The sequence below is a fragment of the Condylura cristata genome, unplaced genomic scaffold, assembly GCF_000260355.1.
Source record: "Condylura cristata isolate star-nosed mole 26May11 unplaced genomic scaffold, ConCri1.0 scaffold00030, whole genome shotgun sequence".
In the NCBI taxonomy this organism is placed as follows: Eukaryota; Metazoa; Chordata; class Mammalia; order Eulipotyphla; family Talpidae; genus Condylura; species Condylura cristata.
Window position 1 is genome coordinate 13487863 of NW_004567131.1, and position 23950 is coordinate 13511812.

The 23950-nt window shown below is 38.2% G+C and overlaps 1 protein-coding gene across 1 annotated transcript in view; it reads right to left on the reverse strand.

Annotated features, from left to right (window-relative positions):
• SFMBT2 (Scm-like with four mbt domains 2) overlaps window positions 1–23950 on the reverse strand; it is a 166769-nt gene that overhangs the window by 43650 nt on the left and 99169 nt on the right. Inside the window, exons 9-10 of the mRNA XM_004691230.2 lie at window positions 12462–12544; window positions 6363–6489 (exon numbers count right to left, since the gene is read on the reverse strand). Of these exons, the coding sequence (XP_004691287.1) occupies window positions 6363–6489; window positions 12462–12544 (210 nt within the window). The remainder of the gene's footprint in view (window positions 1–6362; window positions 6490–12461; window positions 12545–23950) is intronic.

A 23950-nucleotide genomic window follows, 5' to 3' on the forward strand; every position in this document is an offset into this window, starting at 1 on the left:
TTGGTGATGGGAAACCTGCGGGGGTTACAATCGAGATGGAAAAAAAAATGTGCAAAATGATGTAAAAATAAACTTTGTAATAAAAAAAAAAATACACTGCTGAGGGGAGCAGCAGGTGAGATTTAAGAGTCTGCTGTGCCTTGTGGGTCAGCTCCCTGGCTGGCCTGGAATCGAAGTCATGCTGCAGTGGCTGGGGATAGCTTGATGGTTCTGCCTTTAACCCCTGCGTCACCAGGAGGGCCCCATCTGGTGGATTTTAAATCATATCCCTCCCACCATCACCAAAAAAAAAAAAAACCTCCAAAAAATCGGAACTTTATGAAGCTCTATACTGGCACGCACAAAATAGTGCTGGCCATTTAACATTGGTGTAAGTTATAACAGCTTCCTATTCTTCCTCATCATAAAACAGATGTTATGGAAATGGACAACATACATTACTTGATAAATGTAGATTTTTAAGAGTCACTTCTGCCACTTGCTCTATCATGAGCCTCAGGCCACCTGTACAATGTTCTAGTACCCTTCTCAAGCAGAGAGGATCACTGCTGGATCCAACAGGGCACCAGGAAGGAAAGTGTGATCTGTTCTATTCAGACAGCAAGATGAAAACGGGCGATGGCTAGGGTGACGCTTAAGTATCTTCCTAGAAGCACGAACTCCTAAAATTACATAATTACTTCATTGCCAGCAAACTATGGAAGAACACCAGCGTGGGCAGACACAGAGTGGGAGATGCCACTGAGGAACCAGAGGAGAGGGGATTAAGTCAGCCTCCGAGGAAGGGAAATGGTTTTTACTGACTCGAGTAGTAGGATCCCAATGATCCTTTCAACTGAAAGCTGGGAGGGGAAGAAAGGCTGGAGCTATTTAAGGTTAGAAGTTAAACTCCCGTCCCCTCATCAAGAGTTAAAAGGCCACCTCAGGTTGTAATGGCTCAGGTGTGGGATGCAAAGGTAAATAAAGCGCCAGGAAGAGGAGCCAACTGCTCATCCAGGAGAGAAGGAGAAGGGGCTGCGGAATGATGCCAGGCCTCTGCCACACTTCTTCCACCTGTGAGGCCGTGTGACACAACGAGATTTCGGAGAATCTCTTTATCAGGTCTGGTGAGAAATCCCTGAGGAATAGGAAGGTGGGCAAAGCTGGGACAAGGACAAGCCAGCATAGGAAATAGACAATCTGGAGGAAAGCAACAGAAACGCGACAAGGCAAAGCAAGTTCACTTGCCCGTGACCGTGACCCTTACAAACACTAAGGTGCTCAGACACTTCACCCAGTGCCTGTCTTCACACAACCTGAAGAGACTGGCACTATGTCCAGGCCCGTTTTATTCATGAGTAAACTTGAGGCAGAGGAAAAGATCAAGTCGCTGTATTGAGTGGCCAACCCAGGATTTGAGCCTAACCAATCGAGCTCTGGGTTACACAACATTCGAGATGGGCAGTTTTCTTCCTCTTTCTTGTGTTTTTGTGGGGTCGTTTATTTGAGGAGAGCCAGGGCGGGGAGGGTTGCAGCTGCCTACCATTTCCTTCATTCCCTAAGGTCCCAGTTATGGGATATAAGTGTTCTGGAGTCCCCCTCATAAGGAGGCCACTGCTGCCTAGCGCAGAAAGGGAAGGAGCAGCTTCACCTCTCTAGGAGGCAAATAAATGGGCTCCCTCAGGGGACCCACCAGCTGGACTGAGAATAGGATCCCCCAGAAGTCACATATCACAAAGGCAGCTGGGGAACCCAACCTGTGCTTTTGTTCCTGATGCAAAGCCTTCTGGAGGGCGAAGCTATCTAGCCACGCCCGGGCTTCAGGGCCAAACAGATCTGGGAGTATTACTAAATCCTCTTCCCCAGAGGCCATTCTTGGGCTATCTTTTTTAACCATCCAAGATATACTGTTTCCTATCCTAATGTGCTGAAGCAGCTTCTCCCCAAAAATGTCTCACACTGGCCAAACCTCTTTCTAAAGATTTTAAAACTAGTCACACTGGGTTGAAATAAAATGGCTTTCACATCTGCATTTTTCCTTGTTTCATTTTTGCTAATCTCTGCGAAATGCTCATTAGCCATCTGACTTTTTCACAAATTACAGAAAGGCTTAGGGGGGCAATTTTTTTGCACCTGGTTTCCTAATCATAAAAAGTTGCCTCACACAAGTTTCTCTAAACCATGTCAGGCCTTGCCAGCTTCATCTCCTAGACTTACTTACACACTCTATTCTTCCTAAGATTCATCCAGGGAGAATAACTTTAAAATGTAGTTTCCTAGACTCTGTTTCTTGAAACTCAGAGGCCTAGGTCTATCACAGCCCCAGGAATTTGCATGCTAATAGGACTCCCCCAATTAATTATGATGGGCAGGGGTAGTTTAGTGGAATTAAACCAAGCATATTAAATAAAAACTGACCGTGGAGATTTTGAATTTTATCTAACAAGTATAACCCATTGAGGTTTTGCATCTGGAGTTCATGAATTCCAAAGAGATGTATTCAAGTATTATTTTAAGAGAGCCATGAGTCGTCTGAAATTGCTCAAAAACTACATACAGTGTGTTTTTCTGAGTGGTGATAGCTGCCATCAGGCTCTCAAAGGGGACTGTCCCACCACAAATGGAAAAATCTTTTCTGAGACGAGGGAGTATTCTTTGAATGCCAGCACCTTTCCAAGTTCTAGCAAGATCACTGATCCAAAACAGATTTAATTTTCTAAGCTTTTCATACAGAATGACCGAGGCCCTCTATCAAAATACCTCTTCGAGCCCACCTGGTTTGGGCCCTCATCCTTAAGCTGGGCAAAGAATCAACTTTGCCAAAAGAGGCTCAGACTCAAAACTCCATCTTACTTTAGTCAATATGTCACTCATTCAGGAGTGGGTTTGGCAAATATTTGAGAGTCTACAAAGTACAGAGGACAAGAAACACAGGAAGTATGTCCCCTCAGGTCCCTGGGTCCTTGACAGGCAGTGGAAGGGAGAGAACAGGAACTACTGAGAGTCAAGGGTGAGTGGGCTGAGCTGTGGAGAAGCAGCTGGTGAAGTATCTGAGCCAGTTTGACCTCCTACAGAAATCCCATAGGGGTGAGGCACTGTCAGTGATGCCTGAAGGTTTCCTCTCTAGAGTGACTTAGACTTGGTCACCTGAGGTGGTGACCGAGGAAGGAAAAGACAAGGGCAAAGAATGGGATAACATGAAAATGCAGGCGCCAAATATTAAATAAAATGTCTGTGCCACTCCTGACACAGGCGCCCTGGCTTCTGGCTTCGGCCACTGAAGAGGAGAGCACGGGTAACAAACCATGCAGAGCCATCACTTCCTCCCTATGGTCGAAGTACAAAAAGCCCAAACCAAAAACTACTGTCTGTTTGCATTATAACAAACCTTCCAACTTCAAAGCCAGGGTTTTCTGCCCTCAACTGCCATTTCTGTTGTGGCAACAACTAAAAGCACTAAATAACTTAGCAGAAATAAAGCCTTATAGTCATCTGCCTTTTTAGGACATAAAAGAAAATTCTGCCTCAGCTAAAAAGGCTAAAATACTTAATATGCAGGAATATAGAGCATATCATTTCTTTTAAACAGGATGAAAATAATATTGGTAATGATGAGGATAAGAGAAACCAAGGAAGGGAATGTAGAATGCTCTCAGGGAGCTACAGCACCATGAGGAAGAGGAGAACCCCAAATCCTATTTGTCCCAAGAAAGTGACTTGCGTAGTGAGAATACAGATCTAGGGGTCAGTATGTGGCTGCAAAGCCTGCCATTAGGAATGAAAGGCATTGTGATTACATGGATCATGCTCATGATTGTAGATATGATAACCTCGGGCAGAATATTAACCTAAGAGAAAGCACCGTGATACCCTTTCCAAAACACAAAACTCCATCTTCATAAACTGCCAATGTCAGGAGTTTGCGAGAGCCTGAAATTCATTTGAAATATGCAGCTAAAATAATATTACATTAATCTCACATCTTGTATTCACTGCTCTTCAACATCAGATCTTTTATAGACTTAAAGAACTCTGACTTCAAAAGAAGTCAAATATTAAAATGAAAAGTCATTTTAATTATCTAAAAATGGGCAGTTGTTAATGTGCTCAAAATACTTAAAATCAATTTAATACATAAAAAAACGAATAAATTATTATGAGCTGTTTTACATGTTTAAAGTGTCTGCTGAATGATCCATAATCAGTATCATCATCATCATAAAAATAACAGTTACAACATAGCCACGTTGAGCCACTAACGTTTTTATCTCTAGGACTAAGGAAAGGATACACTATCTATATACAATGATGAGTAATGAAAAATAGCATCTTTAAGCTTGCTGTCACTTTAATAATTAAATGTCCAGCAAGGGTCAAAAACAAAACAAATCGCCCCCAAAAACTCAAGTAAGATCAATAAGAATGAGTGGAATTTTACTTTGTGTGTACTATACATTACAAGTACAAGTCAAAAGCATAATTTTGGCTAGTAATTCTAGGTAGTTAATATTCAACAAATTGGTTTTTAAAACATGGTTCATGTGTAAAGTCTGCCAAAACAGACCATCTATTTGCTGATCTGCTTCCTAATGCTAACTAATTTCAGTTCTACAGGATGAAAGCACTCCAGAGAATAAGAAAAAGTTGACATGAGCCAACACATTTCATTGCCATAAAATCAGAAATTTATATCCAAAGAAAAACAGCAAAAGGAGAAAAGGCTGTCAAAAATGTTAAATATACACCAAATGTTGCTCATCATTCTTTTTAAGAATTGGGAAGCTGCAGGGTTTGGTGAATTAAGCAACAAAATAGATGTCAAGAGCAATGAAATTGAACCCCAGGCATATCTTAATGGCTTAGCTAGTTTCTCCATCTATAAAAATCAGGACACTCTTACTGCTGTCTGTGTTAGGTAATTAACAGTTGTAAAGCACTACAGAAGCACTAACTGCTAAATAAATAATGACTGTCAAAGAATTTTAACTACAATGTGCTAAGTAATAATGATGAAACAGAGGCTTCAAACTTCACAATCTTTTGTTTTCAAATTAATGCTGCAAACAAGACTCCAATCTCATAGCAAGGCTTATTAGGATTGTATTAGGGCGCAAATTCAATTTACGGATCACAAGCTACAAAAAGGATCTTGTTTTTCCAGGAGCAGTTGACTAGGCTTTATATAGAGCGATGAAAATAAGGGCATGTTCTATCCTAGTAGCTGCTGAAACAGTGCCATTTGCCTGTGTCTAATTTTGGCTAATTCCAACTAGAGACCATTCTACTTAAAAATCCATCAAGCAATCAACATTTGGAGAATTTCCTTTTCTTTCAAATTGATTTTGAAATTCTATATCAAAGCAATGTTTTGAAGTAATTTCTGGGAACATTAGCTAAGATCACTTTTCTTTACTAGTCACACTTCCTTGCACTGTATTATCTGGGAGATTGTAGGCCTATCTCAGATCTCAAGTGCTTTTTAGACTTGTTTACTGAGGGAATAAGGATGAAGATAGCAGCACCAATTTTGTGACTTTTCAACCTTTCAATTCTAATAATGGAATGAATACGTCATAAGACTTAAAATATGGCATTATTTCATAATTCCCATCTAGTCTTCTGCTTTTCAATATACACTTGAAATTACTATTAAGTACTATGAAAGTGCAAAACGAATCATCAAACAAACAAAAATAAAACCAAAGAATTTTACACCATGGAAAGTTAGGAAGATGTTAGAGATTAAAATAATTTAAGTCTTTCCATTGAGATATAATGTCTGGAAAATTTAGACTTCTATCTAAATTCATACCTAGTCTAGGTTCTGCGTACAAAGTACAATGTTCTGTGAATTATCTATACAATTATAAATAAAGTAAAGCTATAAACAAGTTTATACATCATTAAACAAACAAGTCTAAGTCCTGTTTATTATACATTTGGAAAGAAAATCATCTCCAGTTACTATGTAAAGGAAAAATTAAACATCTAAAGGAGACACCCAAGTTAAAGGGTATTATTCACACTAAAATGCAAATACATAATTTTATCATCATAATAACCAAGACCTCAAATACCAGTTTTAGTGACTCATACTAATTTAATTGTGACATTAGCTTTCATAATCATAGAAGCAAAAAGACCACTGTGTTCCAAACATAATTATCACGCCAGCATCTCATTTCATGAAATTATTAGTTAAAATGAGTGCCTCTGAATGAATTCATATTTGATTAGTTTCACTTATTTAAGAACACTGAATAATTTAAGATCTCTTAAATAAAAGGGAAGCAAAAGCATCTCTGAGAAGGGCTGGCGTTCCCTGCCTCCCGTCCTCTACAGATGGACCCTGAGTCTTCAGAATGATGGCCGAGGATGCGTACCTTCCAGGTGAAGCCACATCAACCTCCCCTTCACACTGACGACAGAGGCCACACAGAGTTCTCCTGGATTCCTGGGGTTTACGGCTTCAAGTTTCATATTCTTTGTGAAACCTCGACTGAACGATGTCTGAAAGAGAAAGAACTGACACTGAGCGCACAGACACCAGTCCGGTTGTGTAGAAGCTGGAAGGCACACATCCAGACATGCACACACACGGGTCTCATTCATAAAACTCACGGGTTTCGTTGCACTTGTCTCCCAACCATTCATGAGACAGAAGCACGCACTGTTCATTTGTATCCCAGAAGTTAGAACGCTGGTACCTAATAATGTCAGCTGATGACTGATCACGCGCTCTCTTGCAGCCTACATGCACCCTTGCTTCTACAGAATCAGCCAGCACAGACCATTTCTTCTCTTTCCCTATATTCTTCACATCACACCTGGCACATTAGCGGGTACTTAACAAGAAAGACTGGGGCTTTGTCTCTCATCACTTCCCTTGAGCCTGAAGAATGGCCCTTAGACTTTCTTCTAGTGCCTGTTTGCTGGTAATGAACGTCAGCAGTTCCCTTCTGATACTGTCCTTGTATTAATTTTGTGGTTTTAATTTCTATTTTACTTACTTTCTAAAATGACTTAAAAATTCACTTTTTTGGTGCACGAGCATGAAATCAAAACACAATCAAGATACAAAACAGTCTCTTCATCTCCGAAACACCCTTCCCCACTCCTTTCATAATCTACCCCTCAGCAGCCCAGTTTCTGCACCGTTGATCTATTTTCCGTCCCTGCAATCTCACCTGTCCATAATATCCCATAGATGGACTCAGATAGTACATAGTCTGGCTTCTTTCACTAACTACATGGATGACACCAAGAGGCAGCCGCACCACTGCATGTATTGGCAGCTCACTGCATTTTATCACTGAGTAGTTTCTATAGACGGACCACAGTTGGGTCATCCGCTTTTCAGTTGAAAGACATTCAAATTGTTTCCACTTTCAGTGATTATGAATTAAGGCACTAGAATCATTCAAATCAAGTTTTTGATATGACAGAAAGTATATCAATCTGCTGGGGCTGTTCTAAGAAAACACTACACAATGGATGGCTTAAAAACAAAAATTTACTGTGTCAATTCTGAGAGTGGAAGTCCAGCAGCAGGGTGTGGCAGGGCTGGCTGCCCCTAAGTTTCTCCCCTTGGCTTGCTGATTGCCATCGACTCACAAGATCTTTCCTCTACACATGTGGTCTGGGTTCGTGTGTGTGTGTGTTTTTTTTAAAGATTTTATTTATTTATGCATAGAGAAATGGGATACAGGCCAGAGGTGCAGGGGCAGTGAGAGGAATCACCAGAGACAGAGTGGGGTGCAGAACAGGCAGATCAACAAAGTATACTGCTGAGGGGAGCAGCAGGAGAGTCATGAGAGGTCTGCTGCGCTATATGGGTCACCTCCAGAATGGGGATCAACTGGTACTGAAGCAGCCATGGCTTGGCTTAGATTGCAGCACAGTGCTCCCACCCACTGTGCCACCCACTGTGGTCTGGGTTTTCATCTTCTCTTCAGTTTAGATTATGACATATGTGTGTGTGTGTGTGTATGTATGTGTATATACATATATACATGTATATACATATATATACATATATATGTACATACAAACACATACACATATATACACACACCTCATTTTTACCTAAATCATTTCTTTAAAGACCTCAGCCCAAATATAGTAACATTCTGAGGTACTGAGAACTAGAACTGGAGGGTTAGCTTTTGGTCAATAAATCGAAGCTTTCATTTGTGTAGACATCAATGTTCCAAGGTACATGTGTGTTTACCTTTCAAAGAATCTGTCTTTTCCAACATATCACTTTGCATTTGCATCAACAAAGTAGGGCGTTCCATGCTAAACATCTCCCCAACAATTGGTTCTGCCATGTTTTCAAATTTTAGCCAGTCTACTTGGTGGCTAGTGATGGTGCATTGTGCTTTTATCTTTCATTTTTCTCAGGAATAATGAAGTTCAGTATTTCTTCACTTGTTTCTGTCTTTGATAAAGTGTCTATTTTTATCTTCCATTCAGGACTTATGTTTTTTGTTGGATACAGTGTTCTTTCTCTTGCATTCTAACGATGCTGGCTCACTGTTGCTGCCTCATTGTTTCTGATGATGAGATGTCTATTATTCTAATCATTGTTCCTCTCTTTGGAGGGTATCATATTTTTCTCCATATACTATCAAGCTATTTCTCCATATATTTGTATCAATGATTTCATGTTTGTTGGATTTGTTTGTACTTAGGCTGGTAAGAGCTTTCTGAGGTTGTTAAACTGCTTAGATCTTTCAGCTACTGTGACAAAATGTTGACCATTAATTTTTTATACATTTTTTTTTCTCCAGTCTCTGTAGCCATATTTTCTGGGTCTTTAACTATATATCTTCTTATTCTCCTGCTCTTCAATATTGTTTGTCTCCCCTATTCTCAATCTTTTTTTTTTCTTTCCTGTTCTTGAGAAAAGATAATTTCCATCCTCAAAGTTATAGACTCTTTCCTCTGTCATTTGCATTCTGCTATGAAGCTCTTACATTGAATTTGTTTACCAGATAATGTAATTTCACTTCTAATATTTCTTTTTTTTTATGTTTTCTACTCTTCTGGGACTCTCTACCTTGTCATTCATTATGAGAGTAATTTCTTTTACATCAAAAGTTTTCAAATTTCAGGTGTCTCAGAGTCAGCTGGAGAGTATTCTAAAAATGTAGACTTCTGGGTCTCACTCCAAAAATTAGATTCCTTTGATTTGACGTAAGGTAAAAGAATTCATATTTCTAGTTAATTCCCAGGGGAAGCTGAAGCTGCTGGCCTACAGTTCGGGACTCATAGCTTTACACCACTGAGTTACAGTAGGGGATTTAAAAACACTTGTCTGTTAATTCAATTCCTGAGTTATGTTCATTTGGTCTCTGCTGATTATACTGTTTACTGAGAATCAGTCAAATTTTCCTATTTCCTCATGTATTGAGCAACTCTAGATTGAAACCTGCATGTTTTAAACATTATGTTATAGTGACTCTGGATTGTGTTATATTTATGTAACAAGTGCTGGGTTTGTTCGTTTGTTTTTTGCTTCAGCAAGCAATTAACTTGACTATAAACTCCTACTCTTGAGAAGAAACTCAAACCTCAGTTTCGTTCCTTCATCCTAGCCAAGCTACATAGGAGTTTTTTAAGGCTTAGCTAAAGATTTAGGCAAAGTTTATACATAGAGCTTGTGATTCCCTCTTTCTGGAACTCCCTGAGTCTCCTCTCACTATCTAGCAGCTTTGTCCAAATTCTGTTATCTGGTTCATTAGGTAGGAAGACTCTCATATTATTCTGTATGTTATCAAATGTAGCAGACCTCAGGCCCAAAGTCTAAAAAATCATGGAACAATCATCCCTGATGTTCTTTTTTTTCTAAGCATCTGCTTGCTTTCAAAATCTGCCTATTTTTGGTTCATTCTCTGCATCCCTCAGGCAGTGGTTTGTTTTTCTGTCCAGAGTTTATACTTGCTCTTGCTGGGGGTTAAGCAGTTTGAGCTTACCTAGTCAATACAGGAAGCAAAACTCCCTCCTAACTTATTTTGAGATAAATAAGAAAATTTCCAACTAATGAAACTAAAGTAATGAAAAGAAACTAAAGTAAGTCACATTTATATACATTTTCTATACATTAAGTTGAAAATAAAATTAGATCTCTATGTAGCCAGAAAAATTATCTAATACATGTTAAGAAACTAATCTGCTCTTTTCCGTTGTATTTTTCTCTAGAAACAGGAATTGAAGATATTCTAGATGGACTACTTTTCTGTAAGTCATTCTGCCTTAGCCATGTTTATCATGTATTGAGCTTCTACTGCAAATACAACTGGATAGGCTACCTGAAAAGCCTCGAAGTAAGTCAAAATGTGTTTTATCCTACTTAATAAAGACAAGCTACAGCCACATAACCTATTTTGGTTTCAACTCACTGCTCAAGGGCAATTTATAAAGGATCAATAGCAAAACAGTTAGCTGAGAGTTTATTTTACTAAGCATTTAGCAAGTACCTGTGATGGTTAAACATCCCCTGGGAAATGTCTTCGCTACATGCATTTCCACACTGCCTTTCCTCTAGTACAGAAGATGTGCAACTAAAAAATGAACTTACATTAAGCATTTCATTAAAAAGCACTCGTAGCAAGTTAACAAAATTCAGCCAAGTGACAGCATTGCAATGCATATGCCAACAGGCAGATAACAATCCTGTTGATTAAATAAGCACAGAGCCAGAAACAAAGGGGCATATTTGTAACAAGTGCATTCCTAATGAGAACACTAGCATATTCATTAAATATGATTTAATCTTGGCAGCTAACTCCTGAAAGCTCAGAAACACCTGAGGATGTGACTACTCACTCCACTATTAAAATCTAGTTGGACAGGTGCTGGCTGAGTGCAGAATGGGAGCAGAGGAGCGAAACAAGAACCCTTAATAGAAATATGCTATCATAGAAGAACAACCCTGAAATACAGACCTGGGGGTGGGCAGGGGGAGATCTCAGAATTTTCTTCCCATGAAACTATTTCTCTTGTCAGTTAGAAAGTACAACCTCAGAGGGATTTAAGGATGTGATTTTAAATAAAAGGCAGTGAGACCAATCAACTCTGGGATAAATGACTCCAATAGGTAAAAGAAGACCACATTAGGCCTAATAAGCCTTCCAACCTAACCAGTTGCTAGCTTCATGATGATCCAACTAGCTACACAGCAGCTCCCTACATAAACCTAAACTCCTACCTATCACACAGTTCTTTTGATGGTATAGAAAAGCTACTTTTATGCAACAGCAATGTCACCCAATAGAAAGTTCATTTAATCATTTACAGAGCCCTGATTTCCAACTTTGCCAGTGACTTGTTTCTGAGTAGAGGCTGACCTAGTAAGTAACCTATTTAATTCTCCAAATTCCATATGGAGTTTCTCTGGGTGGGGTTGCAATGACTCAGCAACTCTAGGAGCACATGTGCAGAAAACAAGTCCTTGGGAAGTAGTCTACATCCCACTGTCTTTGTTATCCAACTGGAAGACTGCATCTTTTAGCATAGGAATTTACTCTCCTAACTCAATATATGCTCAACACACAGGATAATACATAATATATATTGTCTCATTCTTTAAATGGATAATTCATCTCTTTTCATAGTTGCCAGGGTTGATGAAATTTAGCTGAATAATTTATAAATGACTTTATATAATCAACCTATAATTAATCAGGGACACGTGTGAACAGCTATTTAATGTTTCACAAAAAAATCTTATTACTATGCCAGTAAGCTCTATGTGAATTAGAAAGTAGCTTAAAATAAGTAAAGGACAAAATTGTTAGTCTAGTTCCTTACTAAAATAAAAAATTAAAGATCATATTTTAAGACTATACTTTACCAGCAACTTTCCCAGCACTGGATTTATTGATACTCTACCTGATAGCACGTGCCATGGCACAGGTGGCTAACTTCCCACCAAAATTTGTCTTTCCTCTTCCACGGCATGGAATGATGGCTGGGAAATAGCCGTCCAGGACACAGTGCCTGGAATCACTTATCACACGTACAAGCTTCCCCCAAAAGGAGGTGAGCAAATGAAAATTTGTCAACATTAACATTTAATTTAAAATGCATCAATATTAGCCATGTGTTTATAAATACAGATATCTTCTCCTTGATCTCTTCACCTGTCTACCCACTAGACACAGTTGAAGACTAATAGAGATCTAGCCCAAGACTCACCATGAGAGCCACCTGGAACCAGGAAGACACTGGGCCCCTCCATGAATGAGAAATAAACCAAAAACATGCTTGAAAAGCTACATTTTTAGCAGCCAGTTTGTTACTACCACCCAGTATCACCTCAACTAACACATCCGCTGAAAAGAGACCAAGAAACCAGGGCAGATTTGGGTCCTGTGCTATAGGTTAACATTCCAACTCTGCTCCATAAATAGAAAGCAACTTACAATGCTTGTGGTGAACATTTATGATAAAAAAGTAGTAAAAGATGAGCTTCTTACGTTTCTGAAGCAAAAAGGAGGTGCTTCCTCTGTCCCATGCCGCTTGTGATAATCGGCCCAGTCAAAGTCCTGGCCAGAGTAGCCTGTGCAGGACAAAACACAGATAACACAGCATGAGTCAAACTACATCTCAGGCAAATGATCAGCTTCCGGGTATGTGAGCAGTGAAACTTATCAGGGATGAGGAACAGACCCTCATCCTCGCTGGGATGGTGATCTTCCTCAAGCCTGAGAGTGCATTCCATTTTACGAAGGTCAAATGAAATATTTTGCACAATGTAAAGTACTACACACAAGTAAGGTATACCATCATCATCATGATGCAGTGCCTGACATCAGGTCTAAGGGTAGGATTCACCCACATCCGCACATGCTGTTGGGTAGATAATGCTTTAAGGGGGAGTAAATAACATAGGTTATTACACAAAAGATGATACAATTCTTTCAGCAGAAATATGACTACCTTCTAGTAACTCCCTTCAGGTAAATTCCGTGTGCATGTGAATTTGCTCCTCAATATCTTTATGGAAAGCATGAGACTATTAGAAAAAAAGAAAACAGAGGGGGTGGTTTTTGAAAAGTAACAGAGGGTAAAACAGAAACAAGGAGTTGAGGTTTTAGTGAGAAATACCCCAAACAAATGAAAGAAGGGGAGGATTAAGTTTTGCTTTAGAACTAAATTGCAAAGAAGACAGGAAAATGAGAATTGGAGAAGGTGGGTCTCTCAAGTATGTAGCTTTGGGGGTACGTCTGAAAAGCTGTATTCCGTGGATTTTTGCTACTTCTTTAGCTTTGTGAATGAACAGAAATCTCAGCAAAATCATGTTGGAAGGAAAAAAAATAGAGGGGGAAAACACTTTATAAATGAATAGCAAACCAAAAGAACTTGGGCATTCTTTATGGTCAATACCTATTCAGATAAAAATTTCCGATTTAGAAACTATCTACCCCTTACTAATAAACATATAATTGGGTTTTCTACAATCAATTTCATAACTCGTACCCACTCATAAAATGTGAGGCTATATCTTTCCTTGGTTTCATATCCAATCCTCTATACCCTGCCTTCACGACTCTCTGAAGAGAGTCATTTTTAATCTAATAATTTCAAGATACAACCACATCTTGCTGGCACCTAAGCAACAATTACTTATTCTGGCCCCAGAACTCAAACTTGTTTTCTTGAACATGTGAAAGGCTTAGACTTCTCCTCCTCCTCCTCTGAGGAAGCTTTATTCACTTCATCACTTAAAATTCTTTTCCTGGGAACTGATAATGAGCTCTCTTTGTAAGGCTGTTTTGTGACAGCTCAGAAAATAACTGCTACATAAAAACAAATTGCTGCAGTTTGTATAATAGAGACAACAGGGGTCAATTATGCTCATTAATCAACAAAGACAGAACAAGAAGTACTAAGGCTTAACTATAGCCAGGAAAACATGTTTCAAACCCGGGAGGGAGGAAAACAGCAGAGGAGAAAGAAAATAAAAGGAAATCAAACCCCTTGGGCTATTAAAATTTGCACCAAGCTGACATCAGAGACCCACTGAACCACAGCCACTAGAGTTATTTAAGCTTTTATTAGTGTTTGCTTGGAATGAAGCTCCAGAAGGGAACAAGTCGATGACCGCTTTCTTATGATACACTATTAATTGACATAAAACAGCTCCACTTCCAAACATTACTACTGGCAGTGCAAGTGGACAATTCTTTTGAACAATTTGGCAGTAAACCGTTCATGAATTTTGACACAATTTCACTTCTGGGAATTTATCCTCTAAAAGCCCTAAACGCTGAAATTGTGTTATACATTAAATACCATGACATTATTATTGATAATAATGGGAAGGAAAAAACAACTTTACATCTAAAAATGTAAAGCAATATGAAACTCATACAAGTCCATGGAAAGTCATGCAGGCATGAAATCGCATAATTTGTAAAAAAAGAAATCATGAAAAAAATTACTGCTGTAGGTTTAAATAAAAATACTGCTACAAGCATATACAGAACTAACGGTATATAGTTATGTCTACGTAAAAATTCAGAGAAAAGGAGCAGAGTAAATGTCAGGAAAAACATTTTTTTAACCTCTGTATTTTTCAAGTCTTCAATAAGGATCATGAGTTATTTCAATAAAAAAAGTTATTCAAAAGCATATTAATCTTTGTTCCATTTTAAAAGATAATCAAAACAACAGTCAGGGAATCAAGGGTTGATTCTCCACAGACATTCTTCAGCTCTCATGTGCTAACAGACCCCTATAATATTATCCTACAAGGATGTCTGGCCTCCGCAGTACCTGGAAGTGAATCATGACAACCCTGAGCAAAGCATGGTGGTTTCACACCCATGGCAGGGACTTGTGGGAAAGGGCAAAGGCTTTTAAAAAGTTTTCTCTTACTAATAAAATCAACACAGAAGAGTCAGAGCTGTTTTCTAAGTTGAGTGATGATAAAAATATTATAATCTTTAATGCATCAGAGGGACCAAAAATTGGCAACATGCACCAAATCTGCAAAAGGTGTCTACTCTCTGATGGAGTAATTTATTCATTCACATTTTCATTCATTCAAAACCATTCATTAAGTGTGTGCTGTGTGGCAGGCATGGATCTAATTCTGGAGTACAAAAGAGAACAAAACTGGCATCTTTACTCTCAGGTAAAGGGGAGATTACATACAAATTTAGAAAAGCAGGTGATCACAAGGGCTATACAGAATCAGAGAAGGAACAGAGAGAAGGCTGTATTGAGGAAGGTCTTAATGAAAAGTTGCAACTTCAAGAAGTTAAGGAAGTAGGCACACTGGTGTGACTCTCTGGGGGAAAAGCATACCAGGGGAAATGAACTGCAGCTGCAAATGCCCAGTAGTTGATCCAAAATGTTCTAGAAAGAGCAAGGAAGACTATGAAGCATTGTGGTATGGGTGACAACAGAATTTATATCCTACAGAAACTGGTAAGAATTTATATCCCAATGGAAATAAACAGGTGTCTATGCTAACATTAAGGCAGAATTGAGAACTACACATGTGAACAACAGAAAGTTGTAATTGTTTCTCTACATATCACAGAACCCTCCAGTCATTTAAAGTAGTAGATACTTTGACATGACATAACTCAACAAATACTTGGCAAAAGCAAGTTCTGAAGTAGTGTGTATTGAAAAATTATACAATGTTCTCTGTCATATAGAACAAAAGTTAATAGAATAGGATAGAAAACTATTCTGCTTTCTTCAAAATCTGAAAGAAAGGATGTGTATGAAATCTGTAACTTTTAAAAAAATGTCTGTAAAAATAACTGAGGTCTTACAAAGTAGTATCACATTCTTAGAAATGAAATGCAAGCATTCAGCAGTCATTCATATTAAGTCTGTGGTTTGCTGGACTCTGGTATTTGCTGATAAGAGGAAGAGGAAACTGACAGCTGGTCAGCTTTCACCTGCTTTGGAAGCAGCTACTAAGCACGACAGATGACCACATGACAACTATGACACAGTGGGCAAGTCAAGCATGAAGAGGGACATGGGAATTAAGGAGGATGCTCTGAAGAACCGAGACACACTTAGGAAAACCATGGAGCCCGCGAGGAGATCTCACCCCAGAGAACACTGATTTTGTTGAGGTACTATCAGCAGAACAGCTGGTATAAACAGAAAGCATATTTAGCTTCCTGTAAAAGGAGAGAAGTGACACTATTATCTTTAATGTCTGCAAATACCAGGACTAAGATTTACGAGTTAAAGATGCCACAAAAGAAATCATGTTCTATAAAGGCTCGGAAACCTTTGAGAAAATGTTGTGCTCGGCTGGGCACTGTGCCAGGTTCTGCTGAACTGAACAGGGTTCACTTTCTATAAAGCCGAGGCTTCTACTGACTTACCCAACTCACTGAGATTAAATATACGATGGCGAGCCTCAAGGCACCCATGAGGCAGGAGGGATGGATGCCCCCAACTGCACAGGTGTGATAGCAAGACTTCAGGTGGCAGACATGCTGTTCCTCAGCAAGTTTTCTTGATTTGCTTTATCAGTGAATTTGTGTGCTGCTTCAGGCAGGAAGCCAATGACCCTAATTACTAAAGCATTTCCTTTCTGTCCAGGCTGTTTGCTTCAAAGTTACAACCCCTTGCTTGAAGGCTGCCAGCTCCCCCATCTCCTACTTGCACATTTAATTTCCCTGACACAGATCTTTAAAATTTATATTCATTTCCAAATAAGTTATTCTGATTTCATGTTCATGGACTAATGCATGAAAAGAAATAAGAAAAAGAGGGGAAACAAGTTAGTCTAAACACCAGCCAAGCCAACTTCCTTATCTTTTAGAATGAAAAGAAATATTGGTTAGTAAGTATTTAATGCATACAGGTCATGGTGTAACACTTAATGTATTTCTGTCTGAGGGCACACTCAAAATATTACCTGGAATTATGAACATAATGTTAGCATATATAAATATGTCCCCAGGATGGAGTGTAAATATCTGCCAACAGCAAAACCATCTTTTAAATACTGAAAAAGTACATTTAGGGAGTAAGTGATGCATAATTTTCAACAATCAGAAATACTTTCAAATAAAAAATGACCCAAAGAGTTTTATTCTCAGGTCTTTTCAATCCAAGATAACTTTTACTCAAGAATGAATCAGAAGGCTACAAGTGAAAACATGCTTCCAAGTCTAATAACAAGATGCGGTGACTGAAAATTCTCAAGTTTCAAGTGAAATATAATAGTTAAAAAGTTACTGATATAGTGTCTATCTTTCACACACACACACACACACATACACACAAAACATCTCATAAATCCTCAACCTCAGAATTAATATGCATCTCTCAGAAATTTATAGAATGATCAAAACTGCATTGAGAAGTTATATTTAAGCAATATATTAAGCTTAACAGAATGATCCTACAATAAATTTGGGTAAAAAAAAACAGCTAAGACAGACAATTCTATAAATATACATACATTACCAAAACTGTCTCAAACAGAAATGGTTGCCATGAGTTCCCTTATAATCATTAAAGGAAATAAATTCACATTCAATAGGGGGAACAAAAAAACCTAAAGCAGTAACAAATCCAGATGGTTTTACAAATTTGTTTTAAAAGTCAACAACCAGACAATCCATCTCTTGTACAAACTGTTCTTGAGATACACTGCTTAGGAAGGTGATTGGACAAGGAACGAATATACAAAAGTTTCTGAATACCATCTATTGGCTGTAATTAGTGCAAAATTAAAAGAATTAAAAAGAAAACTACCCACAAGAGCAGGTACAGTCCTAGGGCAATGATCCTAGGGAAAATATATTAGCAAGAGGAAATATAACCAAATGTCAATTATTCTAAATCCAAGACAGTGCCAATTAAAATCCAACAGAGATCTTCATAAAGCATTACAAAGTGATTCTAAAACTCATATATAAATATTGCCTGTCAAAACAAAGATAATTTTCAAACAGAAGTAAAAGCAGACTCATCTAACAGATAAGATGACTTATGATAAAGTAAAATTCACTTTACAAAATGGGGTGTTTGTATAGAGTTGGACAAGCAGACCAATAAAACCAAATAACTATGTGCCATCAAGGGAAGAGATAGTAAAATAACTCAATTATTGATACTGAGACAATTGATGAATTTGAAAAATCTATTCAAATGAAAGCTTTTCTTTTCTTATGTCACATAAAAAATTAACTAGGTTGAAAAAGAAAATTAACTAGGTTGGAGGGCCAAATATGGAAAATAAAACTGCAAGACTTTTGTTTAAAAAAAAAAAAAAAACTGGCCCTCCCTGGTGGCGCAGCGGGTTTAAGCACTGCACTGAGAAGCTAAAGCCACTTCCGCATGAGTTCGATTCCCGCCTGCCCGGGAGGTGACCACATGGCGCGGCAGACCTCTCCTGACCCGCCCGCTGCTCCCCTCAGCAGTGTACTTCGTCCATCTGCCTGTTCTGCTCCCCACTCTGTCTCTGGTGAAGCCTCTCGCCGCCCCTGAGCCTCTGGCCTGTACCCCAGTTCTGTATGCACAAATAAATAATAAATCTTTAAAAAAAAAAAAAAAAAAACTAAGGACAACACTGGAAAGGACTTCTAAAGACACAAACAACGCTAGATACTTGAAAAGATTATATTGCAAGACTTCATATAAAGTTCACATCAAACACAATTTAAAAAGAAACAAGCCACACAGTTTTGATATTTAGAAAGTGTACTGCTAAGAAAGAATTCATGTTACTATATAAATACTTCTGTAATCAAAAAAAGAGCAAAAAAAAAACAGAATCAACATTTCAAAGGTGACACAGATCACCAAGTATGGTGAACTGCTCTAATACTAATAATCAGGGACACTCAAGTGAAACAATATTTATTTCATCATCAGAATGGGACTGCTTGTGTCTAAGAATTGCACATAAACAGGGTGGATGATACAAATGGGAACTCTCAAACACTGCTAATGGAAATGTAAACAACATGAAGCCCATTTGGCAAAATCTGGAGAATTCCAGCAATCTCACAAATATATCTTCAAAGGATCTTTCACATTTGGTTACATATACTGAAAGGTACTTTTGATTTCCTGATTCACAATAAGGAAAACTAGAAATGCATTCAATGTCTAGAAAGGAGAAAGAAATGTCAAAACTTAAAAGTACATCATAAAGCAGAGAAAATTATAAAAAAGAAAATCTGCATGTATCAACATGGAAAAAAATGAAAAATTGCTAATAAAAAAATCACATAAAGATTTGTACAGCATATTATTTATGCATGTTATCAAAACAAAATCTAGTTTTGATAGATACAGAAACCAAGGGAGCTGTGTAGTCAAGCACAACATCTCTTGGGGAGAATTGAGGGAGAGGCCTAGAATAAGAACAAGAGTTAAACTCATTCAACACTCAACTAATGCAACCCCTTATTCTAGCTACTAGACATGGGCAGGGAATAAGAAGACAAAAAAATCCCTGCTCTTGTGGATTTTCGTTGCATGGTGATAAAATAAGTACATGATAGTGGCCCTCCCTGGTGGTGCAGCGGGTTAAAGCACAGCATTCTAAGATGCTAAAGTCACTTCAGCATGAGTTCAATCCCCACTCTGGAGGTGAACCACATGGTACAGCAGACCTCTCCTGACCTGCCGGCTGCTCCTTTCAGCAGTGTACTTCGCCAGTTTGCCTGTTCTGCTTCCCATTCTGTCTCTGGTGAAACCTCTCACTGCCCCTGCAACTCTGGTCTGTATCCAGTTCTGCATTCATAAATAAATAAACCTTTTTTTAAAAAAAAAAAAAAAAAGTAAGTACATGATAAAAGTTTCGTGGAGAAATGCCACAGGGGCAAGGAGATACAAACATAGGGGCTGGGTGAGGTGTTGACCTGCATTTGACATTTAAAAAGACATCCAAGATGCTTTATTTACAATTGGAAAAACATGGAAGCAGCCCAAATGCCCAAAAGTAGATGACTGGATTAAAAAGATGTGGTACATATATACAATGGAATATTACTCAGCAATCAAAAAAGAGAAACACATGCTTTTGCAGCAACATGGATGGAGCTTGGAAAGATCCTGTTTAGTGAGATAAGCCAGAAAAAAAAAGAAAAATACCAGATGGTTTCGCTCATAGCAGGAGTATAATGGACCAGGCGAGAAAATAATAATGAACAGCCATATACCAGAGACATTTTATGGGGTTGGAGTGGAGAATGGGATCAAAAACGGTGGGGAGAGGGAAGTGCGCTGGACTATGGTGATGAAACATGGGTGATTTACTGATGGGAAACACACAGGGATTACAATTGAGATGGGGAAAAAATGTACAAAATGATGTAAAAATAAACTATTATATTATTTTTAAAAAAAGACAGCCAAAAAAGACACCCCCCCACCAAGATGGCAGCGCTTGAGTCAAGACTAAAGTAGGAGGGTCTGCAGGGATTCTCACTGGGGTGCTTTGGGAAGAGTGGATAACCAAAGCAGGTGCCAGGAAGGGCAGGGCCAGTGTGGCTGAGCAAAATGAAGGGGCATTTTAGGGGGTGAGCCCAGACAGGAGCCTGGGGTCTTGTAGGTTGTAGTCATGGTCTGGGCATGCGTGGGGTGGAAAGGTCCTGGCAGGATGAGCAGGGGAAGGATGGATATGATTTACATTTTAACTTAATCAGTCTGACTATTGTGTTGAGAGTTAAAAAAGAGAGAGAGAGAGAGAAAGAGAGAGAGAGAGAGAGAGAGAGAGAGAGAGAGAGAGAGAGACGGAGGGTTGGGGGGAGACCAGTAACCAGTACAATTAAATAATGTTTTGTTTTGTTTTAATCCTAATCAAATATACCAAAAGGATAGCATCTGTTTGATGGCAGCGTAGGGAGCTAGGGTGTGTGAGAGTGTGTGCTTATTATTTTCTGTCCCCTTTTGATATGTCTGAAATATAACAGATCACAAAATAGACTAAGAAGTTCATCAGACAATGTCTGAGGATTTTCTTGAAGAAAAGAAAATACCAATTAGCATTCACCATTTGATAATTAAAATGTCCCGTTACTGCTAAAATCATGTCACTATTTCGCCTATTAAGATGGACAATTAGTAGAGACAAGCACTAAAAAGTGAGCAATTTACTTTAGCCTTTTATTCACAGCAGAAATTTAAAGCCTAAACATTTTCTATGATTCCCTTCTGTGGGATGGTTTTTCCTCAAATTCTACAACTCATCTTTGATGCTACATGCCAAGAAAGTTAATGAAATTTAAAAATAGCATGTCATGCTTGATAACCCATACACATTTTGGCTTATTTACTTCATTTATCATTTTGTAGTGCCTTTAATACTGCATTGTTTATTGGGTTTACAGGAAGGAGGTTAAACCTCCTCCAAGGTTCTTAATAGGAAAATCACTTCCTCACAGAGAGGACACTGAAAAATCCCTATTTATTCTAGCTTACACCATCTGTTTCTATAGTCTGGAGTTTTTTTTTAATAGAGTAAAGTGAAAACAAAGTAAGAAGCTATGTTCTCTACATGTCTCCTGTAACCCCACCGTCTCTTGTTTCATTAGCTGCTCCACCGGGGAAGGAAGGGAGATCTCTCTAGGATCAGGCATCCATTGCAACTGTGAGCAGTGTTTGCCTTTCTAGCACAAAATAAAACAGTAACAATGCATTCGTGGAAAACACACAAGAACACATCCAAATTCACTTCTCAACATGAATAATAAATTCTACAATCTCTCTTTACAATTCAGAATTAAAGTAAAATTTAAAAACAAACTTTACAAAGAGTATATGCTTTCACAGAGGAATGAAGGAAGCGACAGTGTTCAAAAAAATTCTGACCTGGCATTGACAATAAGACATGTGACAAATTACCTCAAAGGGAAACCACCAAATCACCATTAAGGAAACCATCCCCACCACCTCTCAGTATTAATGTTTATGACAAAAATAGACAAACTGCACTCACACAATATGGTTAAGGGAGTGGAATAAATAAAGTCATGACATTATAAACATAGATTCTTGGAATATTATTCCTCAGAATTCTAATTCTCCAACTGCTTTGACAGAGAGATCATTTCAATCATGCAAAAAATTGTGACCTAACATCATCATCAGCTGGCCCTGTTTGAGACTACTGAACCCCCAAAAATCACAAAAAGGGTGGATTCTAAGGAGATACCAGAAAAGAGAACAACAGGAAAGTGAACCTGGTTATCCAGAAAAGGCATTAAAACTGTTATCTTAAAACTGGGGTTTTAAGCCAGTGTAACCTCAGGACTTGAAAAGCCCCTAAAACAACTGAGCTTCAATTTCCAATGTATAAAGTAACTAGCATTGATGAGATAATCTTTAAGATTCATTTCATTATAAAAGCCCTCCACTTTCAATAAAGCATGCTTATTGTTTATTTTTTAAAATAGATTTTATATTCATAAAAAAAAATGGGGGGGCATTAAAAATGTATTGTGCTCTGAGTTCCATCCCTACCCACACTCCCAACTCTAACTTCCATAATCCAAAATGAAGTAATGTTCACTCGTTCTCAGAGGACTTAAGAAACATGAGCAAACACACACTACTTGCCTCTCTCTGAACAAAAAAAGAGCATCGACACCATAGCTGCTGAACCCCATCTCTCAGAGTACCTTGGAGAGCTTCCCACATCAGGACAAAGACTTATATGAATATCAAAAATCTGTTCATTCAATGCCATACAGAAAGGAACTTGAATTTTATCCCCCAGGCTTTAACTAAAATACATCATGCTGCAAATACAAACATTTACGCATCTTTTTGTACAGTATAAGATAATTTTCTAGAAGTGGGAGTGCAGTGGGTCAATGTAACTATAATTTTAATAAATTCGGCCAAACTGCCTTCCATACAGTCTGCACCTGCCTACACTTTCATCACTTGGATTTCGACTCATCTGATGACTATGCCATATGGGTTTCACTGGTATCTTTCTTAGTTTCAAAGTTTGCATACAAGTCATTGTGTCTCTTTTCCTATGAACTATCTGTTCACATTCTGAAACCTTCTTCTATAAGTTACTGGTCTTTTCTTACGGCTTTATACTAAAAGATATATTATTTCAAACAACTGTCCCATGACCAAAAACAAAAAGCTCCTGGGGAAGCTGAGTCCTGAATTTATGTTTATCATTCCTTGAATGCTTTAACAGTTGAAAAGGGGCTATCCCTTAGATTTATTTTATTCAAAAATACTAACTACAATCACTCAGTGTTCCATAAATATCATACCAATAATGAAAAAGAGGATGGCAACCAGGAAAACTGAAATTTAGGCTGTGGGTATCGAGTAATTTCCCAGTGTGGTTAACGCTGTAAATAAAATAATGACTGGTGGTCTGATAAGGGTGCCATAAAAACCCTGTATTATTTGAGGTTATCTTTAAAAAAAAAACAACAAATTAATTTTCCTAATGTCTTTTCAATTTTTTTATTATTCCCTTTATTTTCCATCATGTCCTCTTATCATTTATCTTGCTGTTTTCTTTCCTGAATAAATCGTAGACCAACAACAAATCACATAACTCAACTTAATCCCAATTTCAAGTTACTTTAATTCCCAATTTAATTATTTTAATGAATTGTAGCATCAAGCCATTGAAAAGCTGTAAGTGACTTGGCTCCAGGGAAATTCTGATTTGAAATAAAAAAATTAAAGAAAGTTTCATTTGCATTTTGCTGCCTATTAAATGTGATTTCACAGCACTTTCAAGTTTTCATCTCAATCATTAACAACTCTGTATCTAGATCAATACACAAAACAGCACCACTGATAATCCTACCAATCCTATTGACCAGGTACTTCAGTTTACACAAGTGGAGGAGAATCCCAGGGCCACATGCTTCACAAGAGAAGAGAGCTATAATGAAGTCGTATGTCAACTAACTATACAATGACTTTCCACTATGTGGAAACTGTTTTCAATGTAAACTACAGATTAATAAATGCGTCAAAC